Source organism: Enoplosus armatus, chromosome 2 (genome assembly GCF_043641665.1).
Source record: "Enoplosus armatus isolate fEnoArm2 chromosome 2, fEnoArm2.hap1, whole genome shotgun sequence".
NCBI lineage: Eukaryota > Metazoa > Chordata > Actinopteri > Centrarchiformes > Enoplosidae > Enoplosus > Enoplosus armatus.
Window position 1 is genome coordinate 11224105 of NC_092181.1, and position 25614 is coordinate 11249718.

General features: G+C 40.9%; 1 protein-coding gene and 1 pseudogene across 5 annotated transcripts in view; one reads left to right on the forward strand and one right to left on the reverse strand.

Moving 5' to 3' along the window:
- The window catches only part of prkcaa (protein kinase C, alpha, a), a 137756-nt gene extending 118344 nt beyond the window's left edge, over nucleotides 1–19412 (reverse strand). For all 5 annotated transcript variants that reach the window (XM_070917077.1, XM_070917069.1, XM_070917052.1 and 2 more), the window contains exons 1-2: nucleotides 19108–19412; nucleotides 16611–16642 (exon numbers count right to left, since the gene is read on the reverse strand). In XM_070917077.1, the coding sequence (XP_070773178.1) occupies nucleotides 16611–16642; nucleotides 19108–19274 (199 nt within the window). In that variant the 5' untranslated portion in view covers nucleotides 19275–19412. The remainder of the gene's footprint in view (nucleotides 1–16610; nucleotides 16643–19107) is intronic.
- Nucleotides 19413–21789: 2377 nt separating this feature from the next.
- On the forward strand, nucleotides 21790–25614 carry LOC139295030 (beta-2-glycoprotein 1-like; annotated as a pseudogene).

Below are 25614 nucleotides of genomic sequence, written 5' to 3' on the forward strand. Positions count from 1 at the left end.
TTAAACAGACTATGTGAAGCATTCTGCCTTCAATAACACTGATTAGAGTTGCCTGAGAGACTCAAAGTCCTGCTTAATTGTCACGAGCTCTTCCTTCCATTTAAGAGCTGAACTATATTGACAGTTCATCTATGCTGCATAGATGAATATTTGCATTGATTTCTAACTGGTAGAATTGAAAAACTGATCAATCTCTGTGCTTCAGTTAACAGTCTGGTTTCTCTTTTTCAGCCTGTGACATTTAGCCTGGTATTTTCCGTCCTGGGTGAGTTAACGACACAGTCCACTTTGAACTGGGAAAATACCACTTCTGCACAAGGTTTTCCTCTTCTTCCAGATACTGACAACAAAAAGGTTAACACAGATAATGGTGAACACAAGGGAAATAATGATACCATGTGTTGACTGGCTTTTCACTGACAAGCAAGAGAGGGACTGAGCAAATCAATATTTAGTGTTTAACCCTGCTACCGGGGCAACAGCCCTTTTCAAAGGTAGGGATAAACATGTGTGTGTGTGTGTGTGTGTGTGTGTGTGTGTGTGTGTACACGCATTAGTAGTTGCATGCATCTGCTACTGTGTGTGAAAATAATAAACCTCATAAACAATGAGCCCTCAGGTCAGGAAGTGCCACAAATCTTTGCCTTTGCTCTACTTCTTCGTGCTCTGTGAACTGATTTTAATAGAGAGAGTTGTCACAATCAGTGTAAGTTATGTAACTTAACATGTCCCATGGTATTAGTTTTATTTTTATTAGTTGGGCGTGTCATTTGATTGAGAGACGGGAAGAGCCTGCAAGTCTTGTTTTGACAATTGCTGGAAGGCATGCAAATTACACACAGACAAAGGCCTCTTCCAAAACAAGTGTTTCATTTCCAAGCTGTACAATGCAATTCAACTGTATTCAATCCAAACACCCTCTTTTTGCATTCTTGACATTTTGTTGAAAACATCTCAGTTGTAATGAACTGGATCTTTGTGTAACTAGGGTAAAAAAAAAATCTCTCCAGCTTGCTAACCTGTGTAATCATCCTAAAGTGAGCGTCCCACATCTGTAACTGTGACTCTGCCTGCTCCATTTCCCCTGCCTTTTGTTCTTCGTACAAACCCTTCTAGAGCTCTTCCATTAGATAATGCCATTATCACAACAAAACTCAAGGCAATTAAATGCAGATTACACTGTAATTCAGAGCCTGCATTAGTCTATGCTCCATCATGGAGCTATCTCATACACCTCTAATGCATTCAGACAGTAATATCCCTCTCTAATCCTTGGTAATGTTCGGTGCTGCACCTCCCCATGGATTAACCAGACCCTCTCAGTTTTAAAAGCATTCTGATCCGTACCCAAAGTGGCGCGCACCTCTGGAAGGTACACCTTTTATTAAGTAGAATCCATGTCCCTTTACCTCGCATTTTTACCAATGTGCATTATTCCCTCAGTAATACTCAGCAAGAGGTCAATTCAGGTCAGCCTGAGTTGAAACAGTTCATTCCTCCATTACTGAACGCTACTGATGTCTGCCATGGTCGATAGCATCGGAGGAAATTATTTTCTATACAGCACATCTGTTCTCATCAATAAAATGAATGTAGTGATGTGGAAATTGAAACTTTATAACATATCTTCATATAACTGGTGTGGCCTTTTACCTCCCACAAACTCCCTCTCTTGTTCAGAAGGAATAAACATCAATGCAGAGATATGAAGGGGAGCTCAAACCCACAAGCAAGGGGAAGGGAAAGTACAACCCAACAGAGATTTAAAATGTATGGTCTGAGAACAGAAAATGTTGTGACAGAAGAATGGGATCAAAAACAGACATCACTGTCCGTGTTGTCTATGTTGTATTCATCAGACTCTGTGTAATTGGAAAGATGTCATATTTTATGCCGCCCTTCAAAGACATTGATAGTGTACAGACGCTATTTAGATATAATTAAGATGGAGTGAATATGGCTATTTTGATTTAATTGCAGAGCAGTATCTTTTGAGCTGCAGTGTGCCCTTAATGTTCCACTTAATGTTAAATGTTATGTAAGCGTTCAACAAAAAGCTGCACTTGAATTTTAAAAAGCTTGTGAGGACACTATACCTCCAAGATTATACAATGTACAACCTTCAGCAACCCAATATGACTGCTTATATAATAGCCTTCTCATATGTGCCATTACTGTGCAGGCAGAAGTAATCATGTTTCAAGCTATTTTGCCAAGTAATGCTCCAGTGTTAAAAGGAAGAACTGTAATGAGTATTATTATCTTTTTAAGATATGACTCTAACCATTGTGTGCCATTGTCAGTTGAATTCTGATTGGGATAATTGTCTTAACATTGTCCGGAGATTTCTATTGCTGAATTTCTCATCTATGCAGCAATTAAAGGTAATGACTAGCCTTTCATATTTTGCCGGATGTCGTCCCAGATGGACTCCAAATCTGTTGCTTTTGACTTTTGTTTTACACCGAAACCTTGTTTGTTTTTTAATGTTAGGATATAATGAAATAAAAGCAAAGCCTCTGAAGATAATGTAATTACACTTTCAGTACCATCAGCAGTACAAAGACTACTGCTCCAACATCACAAAGTGTCTGTGAGGACACATCGCAACCATGATGACGATGGTTAAGAGCCGGAGAAATTAAATTGTTCATTCAGCCGGAAGCATTAGCAGGAGCCTTGTTATGATCTCCCGGTCATGTTACTTCTGAGTCGCATGATCTGTATAAACAGAATGACAGAGAGATAAACATACAGACAGGGAAAGTCTGCCAGTTGTAAATAAAAGGCTTAACAGTCATTAGCTAAAAGAGAAAACAAAGTTGCCATCCTCACCATCCAGCAGCGCACTGACCTTAGAGCTGAAGCACTAGAACAAGGTAAGGGTAGCTGGTCTGCATCAGCACCAAAACACAACATGACGGAAGCCTATTGAAGTGTTATATATTTTTTATATCCAGATATATGTACAGTATATCTCAGCTGACTCACACTTGTCCTGTGAATGACTTATGTAATACTGGGTCCACCCTGTGATTTTACTTAAAACCTAAACTGTATAATACAGTCTAATTGGAAACTGTGGTCTGGGTTATTATGGGGCTACAAGGTGTCAGACTGAGAATGTCTGCCACGTTTGCTGTCAAACCACCTCGATTTCAGCCGGACAATACGAACTCTAGGTTGGAGATGAGTGAAAGAGAAAGAAAGAAAGACTCTTCAGGCAAATATTTACTTTATGAGCCAATAATACAGACTTAAGACTTAATTGGATTTCTGTCTGTCTCTGTGTGGCTCAAATGCAAACACGTCTGGGTTGAAAGTGAAACCCTGAAGTCCAGATGGGAAGGCTATTAGTCTGCTGGACTTCTTGATGAAACTACAGCCTAAGCGAAGCTCACTCGGCACTCACTGCTTGTTTTCACACACATTTCCATTTCATTGCCTCCAAGGCATGAGTGTGATGGGATGAGCGTGGTCCTCCTTGTTATTTCACCCTGACAATGATTAGCCAATGCTTCCATTACAAGGCACGAGCACACTCAGTAGCCAGTAAGCTGCCCTTATTGCTATAAATAGGGTGGACAAAATAATAGAAACACCACGATACAATTAAATTCTTTGCTATTTTTGGTGACTGCCCTGTATCTGCCTATTAAGTCATATAATACTGGTTCCTACATACAATAAAGTTTTGGCTTCAGTTGCAAACTTGTATCACACATCATAACACGCATCCAGGATGTCCTGTACCTGTATTTAGTTAACCCAATGTGTTGTAAGTACATAAGCTATTAATATTATATTATATTATATTATATTATATTATTATTTATCCATAAATCGTCTTGGAAGAAAAAGAACAAAAAATAAGAGAACATGGAATATGTGATGGACAAGAAATTAAGCAGAAATCATAAGAACAAGTGATATAATATAACAACAACAACAAACCAGGCCATATGCTCTGTATATGGATTAAGTTGACAGCCACCGCTAACCACTTTCAGGGAGCAGATGTTGACATACAGACCTAAATGACACTTTTAATAACTTAAAACCGATCTGTGTGTGTGTGTGTGTGTGTGTGTGTGTGTGTGTGTGTGTGTGTGTGTCAGTGAGTCTTTGTACATCCCTACATTTGTTTGTGAAGCAAACTAATACAGCAGAATGGACAACATACTGCGCATTTGGTCATACAGGCTTAGCGACTCACATGCGGCTGTAACTACTGGTGATGATAGCGACGATAACACCCAATGAAACTTATCATCATCAGGATTATTCAGTACAGAAGGGGGGTTGGTAAATCTACAGGAGGAAAAAAATAAAAGCCTGTGGCCTGTTTAATCAAGAGAAGAGATTGATGTAAAGGGGAAGAAAGCAGTTACAATATCAGTTTCTTCTCAATAGGTTTCTCATTCACAAATTCCCCCAGGATGTGGCGAAAAACGTTGGTGTTAGAAATCTGCCTGGGTAACTGATGGATTTAACCTGCTTCTTCCGTATTGATTGCATTAGCTCATTATTGCTAACAGCTTTTGAGACACAAGATTCCAGCAATCCTTTCTCCAGCTCGGTAGAGCAACTATAACACAGAAAGGCAAGAGTGAACACCAGAAACATTTCAACAGGTTTCCAAACTGTGTTGAGGGTGAAAAAATCCATTACAGCTCCATGACTCTGTAGACGCCAAGATCGAATTTCAAAGACAAAACAGGCAGGAGGGAAAAGAGTTAAGACTCAGAGGCATACAACCTAATTTCACTTCACCATATTAGGAGGAAAAATATGGGCGGCTGTACACACATTCATCCCTGAGATATGTACGCCAGCTTGTTCATATACAAACAATTCACCCCACTCTAACACAGGAAATTGTTGTATGTGACTGTTTATGTGATATTATCAAATTATCAAAAAAGATTCACTCAGCCAGACCTAAAGGAATCCATGTGGTTTAAACCCCTGCTCCCGATCACACTGCTGGTTGTTATTATATTATAAGGGCTTCGATTTTCTTCATGTCTTTATGTCAAGCCTGCCTTTTAAATCTGATAAGAACTAAAGGCAAATTCTATCTAACCTGCAGCTATAGATCCACAACCATATAGAAGACCAGCAAGGATCAGTAAAGTGCCTGGTCCTGAGATGTTGACCTCTGGGGATCTCTGAAGGTCACCAGCCATCGATGTAATGCAGCGCGCTAAAACTGAGGGTTTTATTTAACTGCAGAGGCCAACATGAGGTCTGTGTTAAATGGCAAGACAGACAATCCAGCTTAGGGACACTGCAGCCAGCCCAGAGCCCTACTTTGCATGCAGACAGATGTGGGATTTGTGACTTGTCAATGTTACAGCATCGATTCAGAAGCGAAGGGAAGGATTGTTCCCTGCTGCTCGCATCCAGCCCAAAAGTTAATCCCAGTAAGCGGGCACACTTCCTACGAGCAAATGACAGAACAACAGGTGGTTCCATTCACACAAAAAAAACAGTCTGAATGAGTGTTTCATTCAAGTAAAAGCCACCATTAAGCTCCCATTAAGCACCTATGATACCATTCTGCCCCTCAAAACATTATCATCAACCATCTGAAAGTAGATTTAACAGTGAAACCATAGACCTGGCTTTAATCATCTAAATGGATGATTTTAAAAACCATTACTGCTGCATTGTAATAGGTCAAACTAACCTAACTACCACAAATAGGTGCATTCTGAAAGGACACTGTGTATCTGCAGGGATAATGTGTGCTGATATGAGTTACCATTCTGTTGTTTCCATTTGTCCCTTGCATGCCGCACCTCCTTTAAATTCAGTTATGTTCCTAAACTTCCCTGAATGCCCTCAAACAACACCCAAACAACGCAACGAGAATGTCCATATGTCCATATGTGAAGGCAGAGAGAGCAACACACTGTTATCAATGAGATGTCAATAGCAGCAGCAAGAACACAAAAGCAAGAAAAAGCATCTTACTGGAAAGGTAAAATGGTTTGTGGCTGTATTGCATTATGTTGTACAGAACACAGGCTGCTGTCAGTGCAGAATTAGTATCTCAGCCCCTTCTATGGTGGATTCCTCCATGTATGATTGCTTAACACTGTTTATAAAATAAAATAGTGAGTCAAGAAACAAGCCAAACCTGACAAGCCTGCAGCAGTAGTAATGGTTTTTAAAATCATCCATTTAGATGATTAAAGCCAGGTCTATGGTTTCAATGTTAAATCTACTTTCAGATGGTTGGTTCAAAATTAGAACCAACTGAAAATCATTTGCCATGATAAATATGCCAGTCCTGACAAAGCCCTGTAAAACTAACTAGCCACAATAAATATCAACTATAACCATTCTTGACAAGCCAAAGGGCAACCACTATATGTTGAGACTCTGAGACTTTGGCTCACCATGTTGCATCTGCATGCTCTCAACCATTATAACCAAGCTGCCAAACGCTTCCTCCTGCATGATCTCAAGTTCCCCCGAGCAAACACAGAGCAGACACCTTGACAGGGAGCCGCTGACGAGGACCTTCCTTACATCGGTACACTGTCCATACAAATTTCTTCTACATACATCAATATGGGCACACACTAAAGCAGACTCCTGTAAAAACTATTTTTTTGCTTCTGGTTTACAAAGGCCAAGCATGGACAAGTAGGGCTTGCTAAAAATCTTATTGCTGCTTCAAATAGACACTGTAACAATGTTGATGCTGTAGTAAGAAAAGGCAGATTGCTGTTGCATTCTGGTTTAGATAAAATGTCACACTCATCTAATAAAGGCAAATGAATAATACTCCATGTGGGTCACATCGTTCCAACAGTGTGTCAGTAAAACACGAAACAGCTGTTTGTGTCAACTCTAGTTGTGCTTAAGTCACTTTGGTTGCCCCTAATTTGTGTGAAATCCACATTGTTACTGACATGGGTAGTCCTGCCTATTTTACATACTTTTCCCTTGAGTTTTTATTGAATGTACACAGTATAAGCACTACATTCAAAACACTTGTACCTGAAGGCAAGGGTTTGAGACATGGAGACAAACTTTCGCTAATATGCAACAATAATATCAATGCACTCACTCGGCCATTGAAAAAGCTATTCTTATCTTTTAAAAAGCTATTTCATTAATGTTTGATGGCGTATAGGAGGAAAGATAAAATTCGCAATAGTTGCGTAGATAAAACTAGTAGATACAACTGTAAAACTGAATACGTATATACACAAGTGGACAGAATTTCATGTCAAGGCTTCACAAATTCTGCCATTTCCTTACTTAACAATGCAAAACGTTATGTCTGCATTGTTCAGATATTCCCCCACAGAATCCACCACTTGTCCCGACAACAGTTCAAATCACACATCCAGAAAAAGAATAAAAGTAAATGTTGTCTTGACTGTCTTGTCTGTGTTGAACATTATAGACATGGCATATCAACATGGAATTAAAATCACAGATGACCACTGCAATTATTAAATCAATGGACATTCCTACACAGATTTAGTGACATGTGAAGAGGGCCTAAGAGCAGTGAGGTCAAATCCAGTATCTGTGCCAGCATTGCAAAGATCGCAAATCCTGCAGCTCAGCATTGTTTGTCAAAATTTGACAACAGCACAAAGCCCTGTGTCTTCCAACTGATAGAGAGAGACAGAAAAATCTGACCATTCAAATTCCATGTGACATCAGCACGACAGCAGGAGCACGGACGTCATCCCACCTGGGACTGCTCAGTCAGTCCCCTTCCTGCACTCAAATCCCCTTATCAAACTGTGAAACAGATTTGGGCTACATCATGACAGCATGCAATCAGGAACTGAACAGGGCTCTATTATCTCATGACATGCAGGTGTCAGAGGATGTATTTCCCTCCCTGCAGCAGTCGTCCTGTGCCAAGAGACAAGCAGATTTGCATCAACGTGTCGTCCAGGTCTCCATGGAAGCCCAGAAGGTAATCTAATACAGATTCAAAAGAGTGAACTGCAGCAAGGGAGCAACAAACACCACAGCACCATTTCAAATATTGACATATTCAACTGAGCATCAGTGCTAAATTTAAAAGCAATATTTGTGATGAATGCACATTCTGTAAGCACTGGGATTTACATATTCCAACACAGTCTAGGCTGACAAATATGACAAACAGCAGCATTTTTCTGTGCAAACACTACCTTATACACGGCCAAGCACATTAGAGCTATGAGGTGCATTTTGAGCACAACAAAGCATTTCCCCCCAAATGCATCGTGATAAATAATGCAGACCACTATGATGGATTTGTCTAATCTTAATGCAGCTGGTCTGAATTGATTGTCAAGAAACAGGAAGAGAGGCGAGAGGCTTTCAGGGAAATCCAAAATGGCCATACAGTTTGCTTTGGCAATGCTGCTTCTAGTCAGAACCAGGCTGCTAGCCAGCACCTCCAAATTCACCTTCCAGAGATATTAAAGTTTTATTCAGCTGTGGCCTAAAGACACAGACATAATGTAGTCAAGAGTGACATTTATTTGCATTTTCTAATTTATTTGGAATCCTTTTTTGACATTGAATCGGTCTTTTCCATTTCATCAAAAGAGGTCTAATTAGGAAATATTTATGTCTGTTTCAAAGCATTATGCTCGACAATGAAGTTGGTCAAAGGCAACACAAACTAGCTTAACAAACAAAACACAACCAACTCACACACTTTTGCGCAACATATCGGCTTTATGTAAAGTGAAACAATACACACTTCTGCAAATCAAAACACATAATCCACCAGTACAGAGTTATGCTCATAGAAAGCATTAAAGCATTATACATCAGTAGCACTGCCAATTTACAGCACCCAGCATTCCCAAGACTATAACAACAGAGTCATCCAAATAGTGCAGGGAGACTCTATTTTTTGTTCTTTATGACTGAATATAATCTGCTCAGTAACTGTTCTGTAAAATACTACACCCTTTCTACGACCACAGGGAAAGTGCATCCAAAAAATAATTTATTTAGTTTCAACTCAATGCAACTAAACAAAGATATGCAGCTAATAGCTAACACTGAAATGGTTAAATGGTTCAAATTTGCTACATGGGCCGACACCAAGTCAGACATGTTTGTTCAGGGCACACTGAAGCTGTTCGGGAGGCTAGAAGTGGTCAAACACCTTACTAAGAGACATAAGAGGTGCAGCTTTACATACTAGTTATAAGCGAATGCTCTTGCCTGCTGCTCATGTTTGTCCAAGAGGTTACTGCTGTCTCCACCTGAGGACTGTAGTGACCAGCCAGTCAAAAATGAGCAGCGCCTAGTGAACAAGGTTCTGCAGAGCTATTGTGACTTTTAGTGTTTTTGTTGCTGTTCATTTTCTTCTGACAAGCCACTGGCTGGCTCCAGCTACAGAACTCAAAGCTTGATTGTAATTGCAATGCATTGATATCACTACCAGTGAGTAGCTTTTACACTAATGTTTACTGTTTCTTGTGCTTATGGATCAGACAGTCGACAGAAAGTAATAAAGAGTAAAGCTAAGAGTTCTTTTAACTACTTTCTATGGCAAACATGAATCCATGGTGGTGACCCTTTTACAGCTGGGGAGGCTTTAGGACTAAGAGGTTTTACTGCTGGGGATTTGCCGGAGCAGCATTACTTATTATGGTCTCTGTCAGATAGGCCATATCTCTCCAGGCAGGAGCATTGTACAAGTACATGGTCCTGATCATCGTCTGCAATTTAAATGTCAGTTTCTGCAGGTTACAAGTCTCTCTCAATGTGCGTGACAGACTTGACTGGACTGTAATAAGGAAAAAGGAATACTAATATTGATACAGTGATATTGTTGGTTAATATTGGTGTTTAACAGCCTTATCAGGATACACATTCAATGTTTTTACATGGCTGTGGTCAGAACGCAGATCTAAAGCAGGCAACAGCAGACTGCTGTATCCAATCACATTGATCTTTTGGATTAATTAAACTAAAAACAAAAATATGCTCTTTGTGACAGAACTGCTAAACAATGGTTTCAGAAGTTACTTTAGCTTGTTGTCTAGTCACTTCAATGAAAATCAGGGCTTGATATCCCTGGTCAAGTCACTAACTTGCTAGCATCTAACTAACATTAACATGTGTGTCCGTAGTCAAGTCTCTTATGTAATCACACAGTGGCCATCTAAAGACAGAGCAAGTGACCTCCTGTAAACAGAACCAACTCTATGCATAGCAGTGTGTCTCTTCAGGGGGCCGAGGAGAAACTCTAAATATAGCAAATGTTGAACTCTGCCTCCTTCCCTCTCTCACACACACACACACACACACACACACACACACACACGTCATGATGCCTCTTCTTTACTCCGTTCTCTAAATCAAGTATCTTGATGTCCATCTAACTATGGGCCAAAACTGTATTAAGGGACAAGCAGTTGGGACATCTTAACCCTAAGAGCATGGCCATGCGATGTTAAACCCAGCACAAATCAAGTCCCTGATTGCTAATTTCTAGCATGAGATGAAGGGATTGGACGTGTGTGTGTGTGTGTGTGTGTGTGTGTGTGTGGAAAGAGAGAAAGAAAGTGGGCATATGGGAGCAACCCTGTAGGCACCCAGGACAGAGGGCACTGTAGAGAGCAGTTTTCTGTCTGGCAAACAAGCAAATAAGTAAAAAGACAGAGACGGAGAGAAAAGAAAAAGAGAAAGCTGGCAGTATACTTGCTACACAAACAAAATTCAGCTCTTAGCATCAAAGCGGTTAGCAATGAATCTTTTACTTTGTTCAAAGTATACCGCCGCTTTACAACAGAGGAGAAAAAAAGAACTGAGAGGAAGGCACAAACAAAGGCACAGGCATTAAAGTAGCAGAGATAAAGCAACAGATGCAGGGTGGTCGGTGGTTTCACAGCCCTGACAGAGGTTGAGGGCTGATGTGGATCCCCCGGACCACAGTCAACAGGGCTTTCATGTCTCTCCTCTCTTCTCAGAATCATTTCTTGGAGGGCCAAATGATGGAATGAAAATTATGTTTAAGGCTTTTGTGGCGGAAATTGCTCTTCCCTTTTTTGTTTGAAGTTTGCATCACTTCCCCATATCTGAGTGGATAAATAAATAAATACACAAACAAGCACATCAATTGCTAACAGAAAACTGGAGGAAAAAAGTCTCTGGATATTGAAATAAATTTTTTAGCATGCCCAGAATCTGAAGGGGCACTTATGAAAACTATAACAGTGCTGCTAGATTAGCACTTCAAAGTTTCATCACTGAGGGTTTTAAACCCCTGCTTGTTTTCTGCACACTGCTTTTACAACACTAAATGAATATAATTGCCTTCCATTTGATAGGAGAAACTAAGGACGCTATTCCTGAAAAGATGTGGTACCATACATTCATATAACTTTGTGCACTAGAAATGTAATATCTTTTGCTGTCTAATAAAAACACAATTGAAAAAAGCTGCTTAACCACGGAGATAGTCTATGCTGTTTTCCAGTAATTTCACTGTAAAAGCATTACTCACTGAGGCACACATCAACGTGGTTTATTTCAGGCCACCTGAGGTTGACATTTTAATAAACTCTCACGTCTCTCATGAAAAGATGGAGGTTATTATAGGCCGTGTAACCCCTGGGAGAAATGAAAGCATGAACCAGCGTATTACTGATTGTATGACATACAAATCTGCCACACAACTGAAAGGGAGCTTCCTAGGTCTTGACGTCTGCATTTTCGTGAATACATTCAACAATTTGTAGTCATTGGCTAACACTTTGAACTGTGCAACTTACAATGAATCCAGGCCAAAGGCTAGATAAGTATTGTGTACTCAATCTGCCTCGTCTTTCTGGCCTCCATTGACACTTCCATGGTGCTGAGCCTTCAGCATCATAACCAGGCTCCTAATGCAGCTCCAGGATGTATAGCACTCAAACGAAGTAGGAAGAACATCAGTTGAGAAGCACGTGCTGTTTGAGCAAGTTGAAAATGGAAAGATAAAACAACAATAAGAAGCGACAGTAGAATGTGAGTGCAAGCCAGCACAGACAGGACCATGGACACTCTTGAGTTTACCTTTCCATGGACTGTCAACAGAGCCGTTATTGGGATGACACTGTGGCGGATGTGCACAAGGATATTCTGAGCACTGTCCAAACACTGAACTGCACAAGGTAAACAACACCTCTGTGCATTGACGGGATTTGGCGGATGAAAACATTTGTAGCCATGATTATTTGTCTGACACTATCAAAGTTTGGTCTAACACATCAAACAAGACCACTAACCATCAAAGGAACACAGAGGCAGGGCTGGTTTATGTATCAGTATTTGGTTGGTTAGAGTTATCATAATGCATGCTGCCAGGTTCATACTGTAGTGCCGTTTGGTTTCTGTGATGGGTTTGCTGTTGTTTTTTAATCCTCATTACAGACACAATCATAAACAACAACTGGTTCAAATGCATTTAGTTAGCAGGCTGAGATAGGGGTAAATCATCATAAAAATCATCACCCTTGATCTGTGCGCGCTCTCACTTGTATGGCTGGACATCAAGTAGTCGTCTCTCTTGGGAGAAAGCAGCAAAACTCATTAGCTTCTCCTCATGTGCATCAGGGAACACTGGGAGGATCAGCTGTCTATAGTCTGCCAATACATGTCCAATCTGCTGAGGAACTCAGAGGTCCTCCTCAAGAAACCATTAAGCACAAATCCATCGACTGCATCAACACTCCAGAAATGATCTGTGTTACGAGCAGAAAACCAGACTTGTACAATCACTACTATGTGCGCCACTGGAGTACTTTCTCTGTGAAGCCTTCTGGTTTTCATTCCATCTCTCCTTTTATTCTTTGCTCTTCTCACATCTGCCTTTCTAGTCTTTGTTGAAATATGTCTTCCAGGAGGAATTTTCCTCAGACGCTTTTAAATTGTAGTCAGTACAAAGCAGCAGTTTAAGAGATTCTTTTCAAATTGCTTTTGCATTCACAGCCATTTTACCAAGAAGCCAGAAAGAACATCAATTTGTGAGCCAAAGTTTTGGGGTCCAAGAAAAGGTTTCCTGCTTCATATCTGTCAAAAGAGAGAGAGCATTAGCAGAGTTAGGGTGGACTAAAAAGCTTGTTATTAATACAATATGAAATAGGATCAATACAGTGGGACTAGATGCTCTACTAATGCTTTCGTGCTTCAGTTTATAGTGGCAGGGCACAACGGCCTCATGATGCCATCCACATCTTGTTAGAAAAGGCACTTTGTAGCAGAAATCCGGGACTGGCTAGAAAATCTGGAGCAAGGAATGATTATTACAGTAACACTCCTTTCAATACGTGTCCACACAGGTGCCCTTAAAGAAGGCACTTGACCTTCAAACACTTAAGGCGGACTGCGGCTCGCTATGAATATGTTCAGCTGAATGAATGTGAAACCGGTCACAGAACAGGGTGACACTGTCAGCTTAACCCTTGGTAAATCAGAACCTCAGTAGAGGAAAACCAAATGGGAAACTCTAACCCTCAACCCAGGCTCCAAGGTTTCCAAAGACAGTGTGAACCTAACAAGATCTGGGTGGTAAATCTGCAGAGTGACAAGGGTACAAATTGCCCAGCTGCATTACAATGTCAACTATAAGGTGATTTGAGATACTCAGCTGCACAACGGCTGCAGGCCTTGAAACAAGACTCCTCTGGAAAAGTAGCCAAGTGACGACAGACAGATCGTTCACAATGTAGATACCATCTAGAAAGGTGGTTACTGATAGGCTTGTTTGTTTCCACAACATTAAACTCTCCTCAACATTAACTTTGCTCTAACATTTCATCGCAGGTGTCATGCTGAGAGTGGTTTGATTTTTTTTTTCCACCTGCCCACATAAGTTCATGTGATGTTAATGTGTTGCACAATGGACAATACTCACATCAGTGCATCCTCAAATCATACAATCATTTTCCATGGCCCAAGTTGACACATTTAAATTGCTTGTTTGGGTCCAACCAACAGTCCAAAACCCAAAGATATTAAATTTACTGCTGTAGACGACTAAGAAACCAGCAAACATTCACATCTGAGAAGCTGAAACCAGTGAAATTTGGGCAATTTTACTTAAAATGATTAATCAACAATCAGTTATCAGTTGGTAATTATCAAGGTATTGTTGATGACAAATCTGACATCCCAGCTGGCAAAACTGTTAATGCACTTTGTATGGACTTATATATCTAATCCCAAAATGTCCTCACAAATAACCACACAAGCATAAACCCCTTTAAGTGAGCTTATATATATATATGACACACAGTTTTGATTAAGAAAAGCCCGATCAAACCAATTTCAAGCTGACGACACTACAAACTACATATGTGATAGTAACACTGTGCAGCCCACTCTATTCTTAGAGAAGGGACATTTGCAGGGCTGGAAATTAAATGTCACTCTTGTTATAGAAATGCCACTCTCCAGTTCATTTTCAAGTAACGACTGAGAGGCTTGCTGTCTCTGCTGGAGGACTCAACCCTCATTTTATAAAAGCTTAGGTTTAATAATTGATGGCTAAACAGATATTATAAAGTGGGACCTTTCTCTCCTTGAACAGCACCTTTATCTTGATAAGGCAGCCATTATTTATTTAGAGGTCCAGGCATGGATTTATGAAGGAAGAAGAAGCACTGGTCAGTCGATCCTCTGCTGTCTGAATGTTTTCGGTGTTTGACGCAGAAGAAATATCTCCAGAGCACCATCCTGCCGCCTCTGACGTCCTTCTAAACATTCAGTTTCTCCTCTCCTGTATCAAAAGCTGTGACAGTAACAATGAGGCAGGATGAAAATGACAACTTGCTGCAAAAGCAGAGGAGGGGGTTGGCGGACACGCTGACGATAATGTCAGGTTATGCAAAAACATGTTGGGCTGTCAACACTCCGACACCTTGGGCTGACTCATTACTGAGTCTGGTTTCACCCGAGTAGGAGCAAAAACTAGCAGCCCTGAGAGCAGACTGCATCTCACCTCCGTGCGAGGAGATCACATAGAAGAGTGGGTGTTGGGTTGTTGGCCACCATGCCCGACGGGAAAAGATGAATTTACATGTAAACACAGCCTATTATGCATGTTCCTATATGTAAACCTTTCCCAGACACCATGAACCATCTAAATGTATCAGCATGATGAGTAATGATTCAGTAAAGACATCTGTATGTATCACTCTCCGACATTCTCAAGGGAAGAGCTTCTGAATCATTGAGATCAAACGCCTGGCATGGCAAAGTGTTTATCTTTGAGTCTCCAACAGAGAGAGGCTGTCGTCTGTTCTGCTCAACAACTCAGTGAGAAGGAAATCCATCGAGAGCCTTTTCTAATCAAGTCATCCGCTGGATGCAGATTGTACCGTAGAGAAATATTGTGGCACTTTTAACACGCTCGCAGCAGATGAAAAAAAAATATCCGTCATCTGATAACAACTAGTACTGTTACAACTTTCAGAAAAGTTGTAAAAATGCAACAACAAATGTCTGTGATCAAATGTTGAAGTATGTGGGAGCACTGGTTTTAATTCACACATCACTAAAAAAGCACTTTTAAATTACAATGTTGCATTTTCTTATATATTTTATCACTGTGTCACACACTAGTGAATGCTCCTTTTGGGTCTCTCTTGACAGACATTTATCTATGTCAATGATTAAATTCGGGAAACAAACTAAAGTGAAAACGACATCCAGATATCAGTGACGTCAACACTGAAGACCATATCTTATATATATCTATATAAGATATATATCTAAGTGAAACATCAGGTTACCTGGGCACTGAGACAGACTTTGGCAAGACCAAAAGTTTCCACATTAGATGAGGAATTCTGAGAGTTGATGCATGCTGAAGCTCAAAATGGCAGGTCGGTGGGAAATACACCCCCCCCCCGCCTCCTTCTCAAAAAATAGTCTCACCTGTCATTCTTTTGTTGTCAGCTCACACAGTTAATACCAAACACGCTTCCATTAAAACAGGCCTGTTTCTTCTAAGCAAACGCTTCGCTTATTTGGAAGCACTTACTGAGAGTATGCAATTATAAAGCACATTAAATTCAAATTATTACTTTGATAATCAACTTTAAAAGAACTGCTTGCAGTGTCATAGATATCAGAAACACTAACGCATAATATTAAACCCTCTCTATAGTTCTATGCTGCCGAACACTTGCTATACTGTAAATTAATGAAAAACAATGTTATTCTAGGCTCGTGTCCTTCAGGCCACGTTATTTAGACAAATTATGACCACAATAACACTACCCTGACTGTGGGTAAACAAATCATTTCATGCTTTCAAAATAGCAAACAAATCATGAGCGGCATGGTTGGTGCATGAAAATAAAGGTTATGAAAATTTGAGTTACGATGGATATGCCCTTAAGACCGGGAACTCTTGGTCTGTCGGGATCATTTTGTCATGTTATCCTTCATGTTTATCTGCAGTTCGCAGAACCAACCAGAGACATGCGCACAGACAAATCAGTTATTCACGCGGGCCACCAAACAAATAAAGAAACATACTGTACATGTCACACACACACACATATATATATACACGCACATGGGTCTCATAATATCTGAATGAGTCAGATGTCAGTCAGTTTTGTTTTTACCTTGGCACTGGAATCCTTGCTTTCCAAATCCCCTGTGAAAACAAATAAGGCTGAATTAAATAGTTGTTTACTCTTCTCACTCACACATTTACACAGTAAATGCATTCATTCATTCACTCATTCATTCGTCCATGCCAGGGACAGGGTGTTGCATAATGTACATCACCACTGAACATGAGCGCTGCAGAGCTTTCAAGTCATCATATTTAGCTGGGAGCATTTATCGTCCCCTTCCCCAACCAAAACAATATAAATATTTAAGGACACAGTATACGCTCAACAACACGTTATGACCAAAAGTATGTCGACACTCTTGTGTTTTTCATGATTCGAGCAATAGTTCCAGTTAAGGGGAGTGTTATAGTCGAGATGAAACGGCATTTTGAGAGTATCGAACATTGAGAGGAATTTGAAAAGTGGGCGTGTCATAACCGACATACCATGCTGTTGCTAGCTAGCAAACTAATTTATCTCAGCTCTGTACCGCTAAAAGCTGAAGACTGATTGATGAGTTTTACAGGAAGAAATCATGACTGGATTTTGATATAATACAAAGAAATAGATTTTTTGTGATTTTTTTTGGCATACGGTATATCATTAGATAGGTGCACAATATGACCGGGGGATGTGATCTAAAAGCGTTAAAAGGGAATCTTTCATTTCACCTCGACTTTAATGCTACAGCATACAATGATATTTTAGACAACAGTGCGCTTCGACGTGGAGGAACTTGACTGGCCTGCACAGAGCCCTGACCTCAACCCCCGTCCGACACCTTTGGGATGACCTGAAGCGCCGACTGTGAGCCAGACCTTATCACCCAACATCAGTGTCAGCTTAACTAATGCTTTCGCGGCTGAATGGGAGCAAATCCCTGCGGCCATGCTCCAAAATCTTGTACAAAGCCTCTACAGATGAGGGAAGCAGCAGATTAGCACACATGGTTTTGGAATGAGGTGTTCGACAGTCGCACACGGGGGTGTAATGTTTGATTGTCCACATACTTTTGGCCATCCGGTGTATCACGCTGTCAGGACAGAAAACAACGTTCTTGACACGAGCATATGTACATATATGAACAGTATATATATATTGTGCATACAAATATACTGTATATGCATGTGCTTTTTTTTGTTTAATATAAGTTGTTAGTATATTTGTTAATGTGCGAAGTAAAAATTAACAAAGAATATTATTTGTTTCTACAAAAGAAATTATATTTTTTTCAACAACTGAAACTGAAACTAAAACTGTAACATAAATACTGAAAACTATACAAAATACAACCTAGTGACAAATCCCAAACTGATTAACACATCCCAACCTGCACTGAGAGGCACCCTTCTTCAATTCACAAAGCAAAGCAACAAGTTGTTGCCTTTAAGTTTCATGTTGAGCATGTGCTTGTGCTGAGGAGGTGTGTTTGGTAGGGCGCAGGTCATGCTGTGAAACTCTCAAGGTTATGAGCCCCAGGTAATAAAAAGGCCTGAGATCACACTACCACCTGCAGCCATAGAGGACTGTAAATGCGGGTGCAAGTCTACCAAGCTGTCTGCAAGTTTACTCCTCTCACAGTTAAGATATCACTACGTTGATATCTCGCTAGACAAACAGCACAATAACAATTCTGATGATGTGCATATGTTGGGCCAGTCCTCTGCAGTGTAGGTGAATTGCTTTCCCATATGGGCTCACGCTGCCAGTAAACTGCAGAATTTCCTCTAATAATCTAGCCAGCCTGCAGCTATGCAAGGCTTCTGTAGCAATAAATGCTTGAGTTGTGAAAAAAAAAGCAATAAACGGAAGGCTTTAATGACCTAACTACGTGCAAGGAAGGGAAACTTATTACTCATCCAAAGACTTTAACCCAGGTCCCATTTCGGCAACAGCACAGTAGTGATGTGTTGATCAGGGAGGGCACCACGAAAAGTGGACTTTAACAGAATGAACGGTTAGTTGCCTGTCCACACTGATCAGACAATCCTGCAGAAATGTGTTAATTTATGTTTCTGCACCAGTGACGTTCTCAAACAGAAGTCCTGGGAATTTCTGGAGCCACTTAGTCCCACAAACATGAAAATGACTGCTCTAATCTTACTGGAGATTTTCCCAACTGAAGGATGTCTATAAAATCACAAACCTAAATACACGTTTCACTCGCTCTCCTACTAACAGCTATTATCTTTCAATGAATATTCGCTTCACGAATAACATAAACAACAGTGTAACCCCTCCCATGTGGGACTGCTTGGACAGAATTTCGACAAATTGGGATCCCTGGAGTAAAACGTACTAGGGGGGACGCGGACTACTTTTAGACACCCGTGTTCTGCCACTTTGCGAGTAAGAAAGTCTTTCGAAAGTGTGGAGGTTGCAGGATTAAGAAGAGAAAGTTAGCTTGAAGTTGTGTTGCATCATCGAGTGTACGCGGCTGAAGTTATCCAATATGCAACAGGCAGCAGTCAGGGGGGGTGGAGGTGGGAGACGGAAGGCTTACCAGATGAAGTCGGTGCAGTGGCTGCAGAAAGTCGGCTGCTTGAAGAACCGGGCAATGAATTTGTGGTTCTTGACTTCGTGGACGTTTTTTTGCCTCAAAGCACCTTTGCGAGCAAACCTATTCGCTACGTCCGCGGTGGACGACTCGTTTGAACTTACATCAGCCATGTCCCCCTAAAATGAAAACAAATCAGTGCTACAGCTCAGTCTCGCTGTCTTGAAGTGTTTTTCAGTCCGTTTAGAGGCGCAGCCCTCAGCGTGGAGCCAGCAGAGTGCGGAGCGGCGGTCTTCACCGGAGACACTGTACTTACTGTCTGAGGGCTTTCCCTGCCTGTCGATACCGCTCGGCTGCTCCACTGACAGCTCCCCACGCGGTCAAGTTAGCCACAGTGGGAAAAGTGCTAGATCCGGCCCACGCCTTCAAAGTAAAAGTCTTTCCTCTTTTTTTTTTACTTTCAGTCAGTTGTGGAAGAGGCTGTTATCTGACTCCCCATAAGTCAAGTTAATATAAGTTTATATGCAGGACAGTAGTTTGGATTTTAGAAGAAGCCTAATGAGATCATGAGTTGCTATCCAGGGTAGTATAGTGAATATCTATACATTATTAAAGCATGCATAACAACCTATTTCCACTTTCAGTCCTGAGGCTTAACTCAGCTGCTGAACTGGACCTGATGCACCAGTTGGATCAACAAAAAATGTTGGACCCTGTGGACCCAGAGGCCTAGAAGACCTATTTCACAGTCAGTTTTTCTTTTAAATGAATGTCAAGCCTTTTTATCCATGAAATAGTCTAAATCAGCAACTGTGCAGCATGCACATGGAGCTTTTATGGATAAGGGCTTCGGGATAAGGGTTTTGTCTAGTTTGATTTAAAAGTGGGCAACTAACTAGGCCTTCAGTTGCACTACATTGTTACAAGTCAACACACACAATACAATACAAAGTGAAACTTTCAACTGAGTGTAGATGTAAACTTCACTGCCATAAAAAACAGCCTTTGGTGTCCTCAGTGTAGCCCTGTATCTGTATCAGTCACAAAGTTCATGACACCCTTGCTATCGAACAATACATGAAAGTGACACCCACCAACATTTTAAACCATAAAAAAGAGCCCTGTCATGCCATATTCAGTCTTCTACTGTTAAACACAGAGTATTGTAGATTATATCCACAATTTCAGCTACTTCATCCTTCAGGTCATAAGTAGGGATCTCTGAATGGCCAGACTACTTCTGCTGAAGTCTGTATTGGATGTTAAATCAGTGGACATTTTATAGCATATGATTTTTAACTGTCCTCCATCCCATTGTAGCTGTGGCACGATTGTTCAAAAGGCTCTTTTGCTCATTTTATTCCTAAAACAAACTTCCTGCTCGTGGTCCGTGTATCTCTGTGTAACTTGACGCGGCTCCGCTCCGCTTCCTCCTTTTCACTCCGGCTGATGTCACGCAACAGGACCCGCGGTGGGAGGGAGGAGGCCAAGGTCCCGCTGCAGGAATTTGGGATTGGGGCGTCATCGTGCGGAAAAATAGCGCATTACACATTTTTATATTATAAATGTCTGTGCCCAGGGGCCCATTGTCTCTTAATCCGTCTATGTTTGTGCTTTCTAGAGAGAAAACATGGGATTTTGGTGAGATCACTATTGGGAATTGCACTTACTTTACTGTCCTTACACCTGCGCCTCAGGTTATCATGACACCAACCGTATCCGGCCCCTCATCAGGCCTGGAGTCCACAATGTGCATTGTCATTTTGTATGTCCTGCTTTGTATCAATCTTTCAAAATCATAATTCATTAAACATAAGCAGATATATGTCCTACTTGATCAATAAAGTAGTATTCTTTTCCATTTAAGCTCACATTGTTTGTGCTTTACAGCTAATGGTGTTTTTCAAAATGTATTTTGCTGTAGCTATGAATATGTCTTTAACTGGATTCCTTGATTACACCCACTGCTGCTGGTGTTTGCTTCGGCTCGATTACATTTCTTCCCATCTGAAGCATTTTCTCACAGCTATTGACCAACTCTTTCGGCTTGCTCACTCTCTCTAACACTTCACCAAAAAGTTCACCAATTCCCGTAGGTTCACTGACCAGCATCCCAATCCTTCTTATGTGAAAGACAAATATTTGCAAATTAAATCAGGTTAGATAAACCAGGTCTGCTGTTGCCTGAAACCATATGATTTTGGGCTGGCGTCCATTTAAAACATCCAGAGAGAAAGAAAAAAAGTAAAAGAAAAAGAGAAATACTGGTAATCAGCTGATCGTTTGACCGAGTTAGGTATTGCATGATTTCAGTGATGATGGTTCTACAGGTCACAGAGTTTCTATTTTTAGTAATAAACTGGACTACCTGCTCATGTATGCTGATTCAACCTGTACCTCCTGGATTTTCCTAACCTAACCAAAAGGAAACTTTTTGTTAACCCAAACTAGAGCACATACACAGCAAAGCCCTTTGTCATCTAGCATTATTGCTGCAATGTTGTTTCTCTGCTTAATTTTAGCAAACAGCCATTGAGTATTACTAAAACGAGCAATATATGGTTGAAGTACTGTTTATGAAAAATCTGTATGTGTGTGTGTATGTCTTTCATTTTCTTATGAGTTTACATCACACTGTGTGTCTGCTGCTGGCTCTTGTATCAAATCAAATCAAAATTCTAGGTAAATATGCAGGCGTTAGGACCTTTGTGCTCAATCAATAGCAGCACACACTGGCATCTGATTGGAGCAGACTATCAGGGGCCCGTTTACCCAGCAGTCCTTATGTTGGCCCCATCCCCACCCAGATTCAAGGGACACTGAGAAGACTTCACTCCCAAGAAGATGGCTCCGACTTTAGCTTTGCTGGTCCTTAGCCAAGTGGCTTTATACACAACTGTAACTTCCAAGAAAGGTAAAATGGAGTAGGACAATTGCTTTATTTGTTTATTTGAGCATGATAATAATTAATTGTACAGTATTCCTGTTTAACTTGCTGTCAAGCACTGTCCTTTTCCTATTTGCATTTTTGTATCTTATGCACCTTTTGCACATGAGTGAAGTAAAGTTTGCACAACTTTCACAACAATTCACAACATTCTAATCTGCACAATGGATTACGGGGTGTAGGCTACTGTTGCTGTGTTATATCTAAAAAATAATTTACATTTATTAATGTAATTCAAAATTTACCTGCAAAATGTGAACATTATTCCTGTGGATCCTGCCCCAGGTATTTCTCAAATCATATTTCTGGTCTTTCACCAGTATGTGGCCGACCTCCTGTCACTGACGGGATTGACGAGTTGACCCTAAAACGTGTGTATGAGGTTGGAGAAGAGGTGACCCTGGCATGTGAACGGGGGTACCTGCCTTCAACAGCGACCCCTCGAAGGATGACCTGCACCGCCACAGGAGAGTGGACGCAGTCAGACCTGGCATGCTCCCGTGAGTTTACTGGGGTGTTGGACTTTTTACTCCTACTACATTTGAATAATTCCAGTAATTCTTCAATAGTTCCAACCCATCCAAATGTAGAGCGTGTGAGCAAGTTGAAAGCATAACTTGGCTTAGAAAAATGCACTGTGCTCCAGCTGACCTTTTAAACGAATCCTATAATGTCTCCCATAGAGAAATAACTCCCCACTCCGATAACTCTCTTCATCTGCTTCACCTGTCTCATGATGAGGTCCAAATGCTGTTTCATGAGCTTTTTCTTCACCAGGATAAGAACACAATTCTGAGAGGATCATTAACTCTTTGAAATTTTCAGGATAAACATATCAGGAAACAGTGAATTTAAGAATACAAGCGCAAAATATGAGTTTTCAGCAGTTTTATAAAAATACAGGGATATCAGTTTTCAAAAGCGTATATGGTCTGACATTAAACATTTACCAATGACAAAAATAACACACATTTGGTGCTTCCACAATATGTAGTATATACTGTAATATTTATGCAGTATGTAAACAAAATGTGAGCCAGGGACAAAAAGAAAAAAAAAAAGAAATGTTCACATAAAAGAGAAAGACTGGCCATTAAAATGTGAAGCGAACTTTTAGCAGATGTATTCTTTTCATGCCATAAGCAAGGCACCAAACCACAAACTGCTCTGGTGGTCAAGTGGTTCAGGTATAAGAACAATAAGAACAAAAGCTGCTATAGATGAGAGACACAATCAGTAATGATGAGCTTAGTGCTGTCTAACGTACAAGAGATGTAGACAGCTAAGATGTGCCCAATCCCCAGACCTCTGCAGCCATTAGCAATGGGGAGGACAGAGGCTCCATTCAAGAGTGTGCTCAACTACACATGTGATGACGGGTAAGTTTGAATGGCAGTAAAAGTAATTTTATAGTTCCGAACAGATCATTGTAAAGGTGTGTTTACAGTAAACACATGTCAGAATAAACTTGTGAACTTTTGGTCATCAGGTACGTCATGCAAGGAGCCAATGAGAGCAGGTGTTTACATGATGGTTCCTGGAGCAATCCACCACCTCTCTGCAAAGGTACTGCAGGAAAAAATACGTAGTGGAAATGGTAACAGACTCAGTGTCACTGGTCTTCTATTTGTTTATTGATGCACTTGCATTTGCTTCATTTCTGTTACTATGTACTTGTGTCTGTTATTATTTTGATAAGACGTTTTCCTTTTTCCTTTTTGGCAGTATGCAGAATATGTCCAACTTTTATATAGTCAATTATACTATAGTCAATTTTAGAATATATTTAAAGGTGATTAACTTAGAAAGTAGTATAAACAACAATTTGACATCAGCTTTATGCAGATTGTGCATTCTTAAGGCTCACAGAGAAGAAAGGCTTCAGAGTGGGTGTCAGTTCAATTATAGTGGGATTGTTTTTCTTCTTACAGCTGTGTATTGTCTGCTGCCCAAGCCACCTAGAGATGGAATAATTGTCCCCGATAAGCCAATTACTGGAACCACCACCATGTATGGTCAAGGCTGGACATACGAGTGTAACTCACCCAAGGCGCCAAGCTATGAGAGGGGATCCTGCATGGCTGATGGAAGTGCAACTGAGCCACTAGTGTGCCGAGGTACGCAAACGATGTCAATTGTTCTCCATATTCTTTAACCATCTCTTCCCCATTCATCTGTTTCTCTCTTTTGTGATCAGTTATGTGGCAAATCAATTACAATTTATTTGCCTAGACAGCCCACCCACCCTTTGCAATTGTAACTATGCAATACTCACATTTTTGATCGTCCCAGAGGTGAGCTGCGCCATCCCATCAGGCATACCAAATGGCTTCATCACCTTTGCTGTGATAAGACAACGTGGCTACAAGGAGAAGGTGAAGTACGCCTGCAATGAGCACTATATTCTGGATGGTGAGGCTGAGATACACTGCCAAAACACAGGAAACTGGTCTTCCAAGCCAGTTTGCAGGGGTGAGTCATGGGAAAAAGGGGGAAATTTATGTTTCACTGTTGCAAAAGATTCTGGATTCAGTTAATCGGCAGTCAACTAGTAAACCAAAAGTATCCAGATGTGCTCAGATTGTTTCTGTGCATCACAGGCTGGGAGAGTCTCCGGCCCCTGGGTTGGTAAAGAGAAACAATAAACTCTTTTTAACCTTCAGCTCTGCTTTCATGCAAACTTGGGAGCGGTAATGAAATTAGCTTCAACCAAATACTAATGTTGTAATCCACTGAGTGAATTAGCTTTAACTGCTCTGTTTGTCAATCCAGCACCCTGCACAGTTGGCATCAAAAGAGGCCATATCTTCTACAACGCCAAGAAGCTCTGGGTCGCAGACATGAAACCCAACAGGGTCCTCCATGGAGAACATGTTGTCTTCTATTGTCTGAACAGAGCAGAGAGGTGTGGCTACCTGGTGGCCAGCACCTGTAAGGATGGAACCCTCCCCATCCCAGAGTGCTTTGAGGGTGAGTTCTTGTCAGCTCGATACATCCAATTCAAACCTCTGTAGTTCCACCTAGTTCCCGGTTTGGATGCTCGTCGCACAATTTTTCACTGAGTAACGACTGCCAGCAACATAGCCATCACCTCGCAAGTCGATTACAAAAGTGTATTCAAAGGGTATGAGATGAAGATCAAGACTGACCAGTGCACATCTCTCCAAAGACGAAAGTAATGCTTTTAACAGAGAAAATGTGCTTTAAACTTTAAACTGTGTCTACTGTGGTGGCTAAATCAAATTTGGGATACGTGCAAACATTAGACAAGGAAGGGTTCTTGACTCAAAACTGAGTTTGGGCAATCCAGTGCTTTTTTCCCTAAAAAGTGTTGATATGATAAGTCTGCCAGATGGCTTACAGATGTCTTTGGAAAAAGCCCATGATGTTTCCATGCAGTCATTTATTTTATGGTAGCAGTAATATAGCTGCCTTTGTTTTGCTTTTTGCTTTTAGAACCAGGCATGGTGGAGTATAGATTCAGGGCCAAAACCCTTCCATCTGAAATCGCAATGTGTGCTGCTTCACCCCTTGCAAGCCCCACAAGCCCTGCAAGACCTGCATAA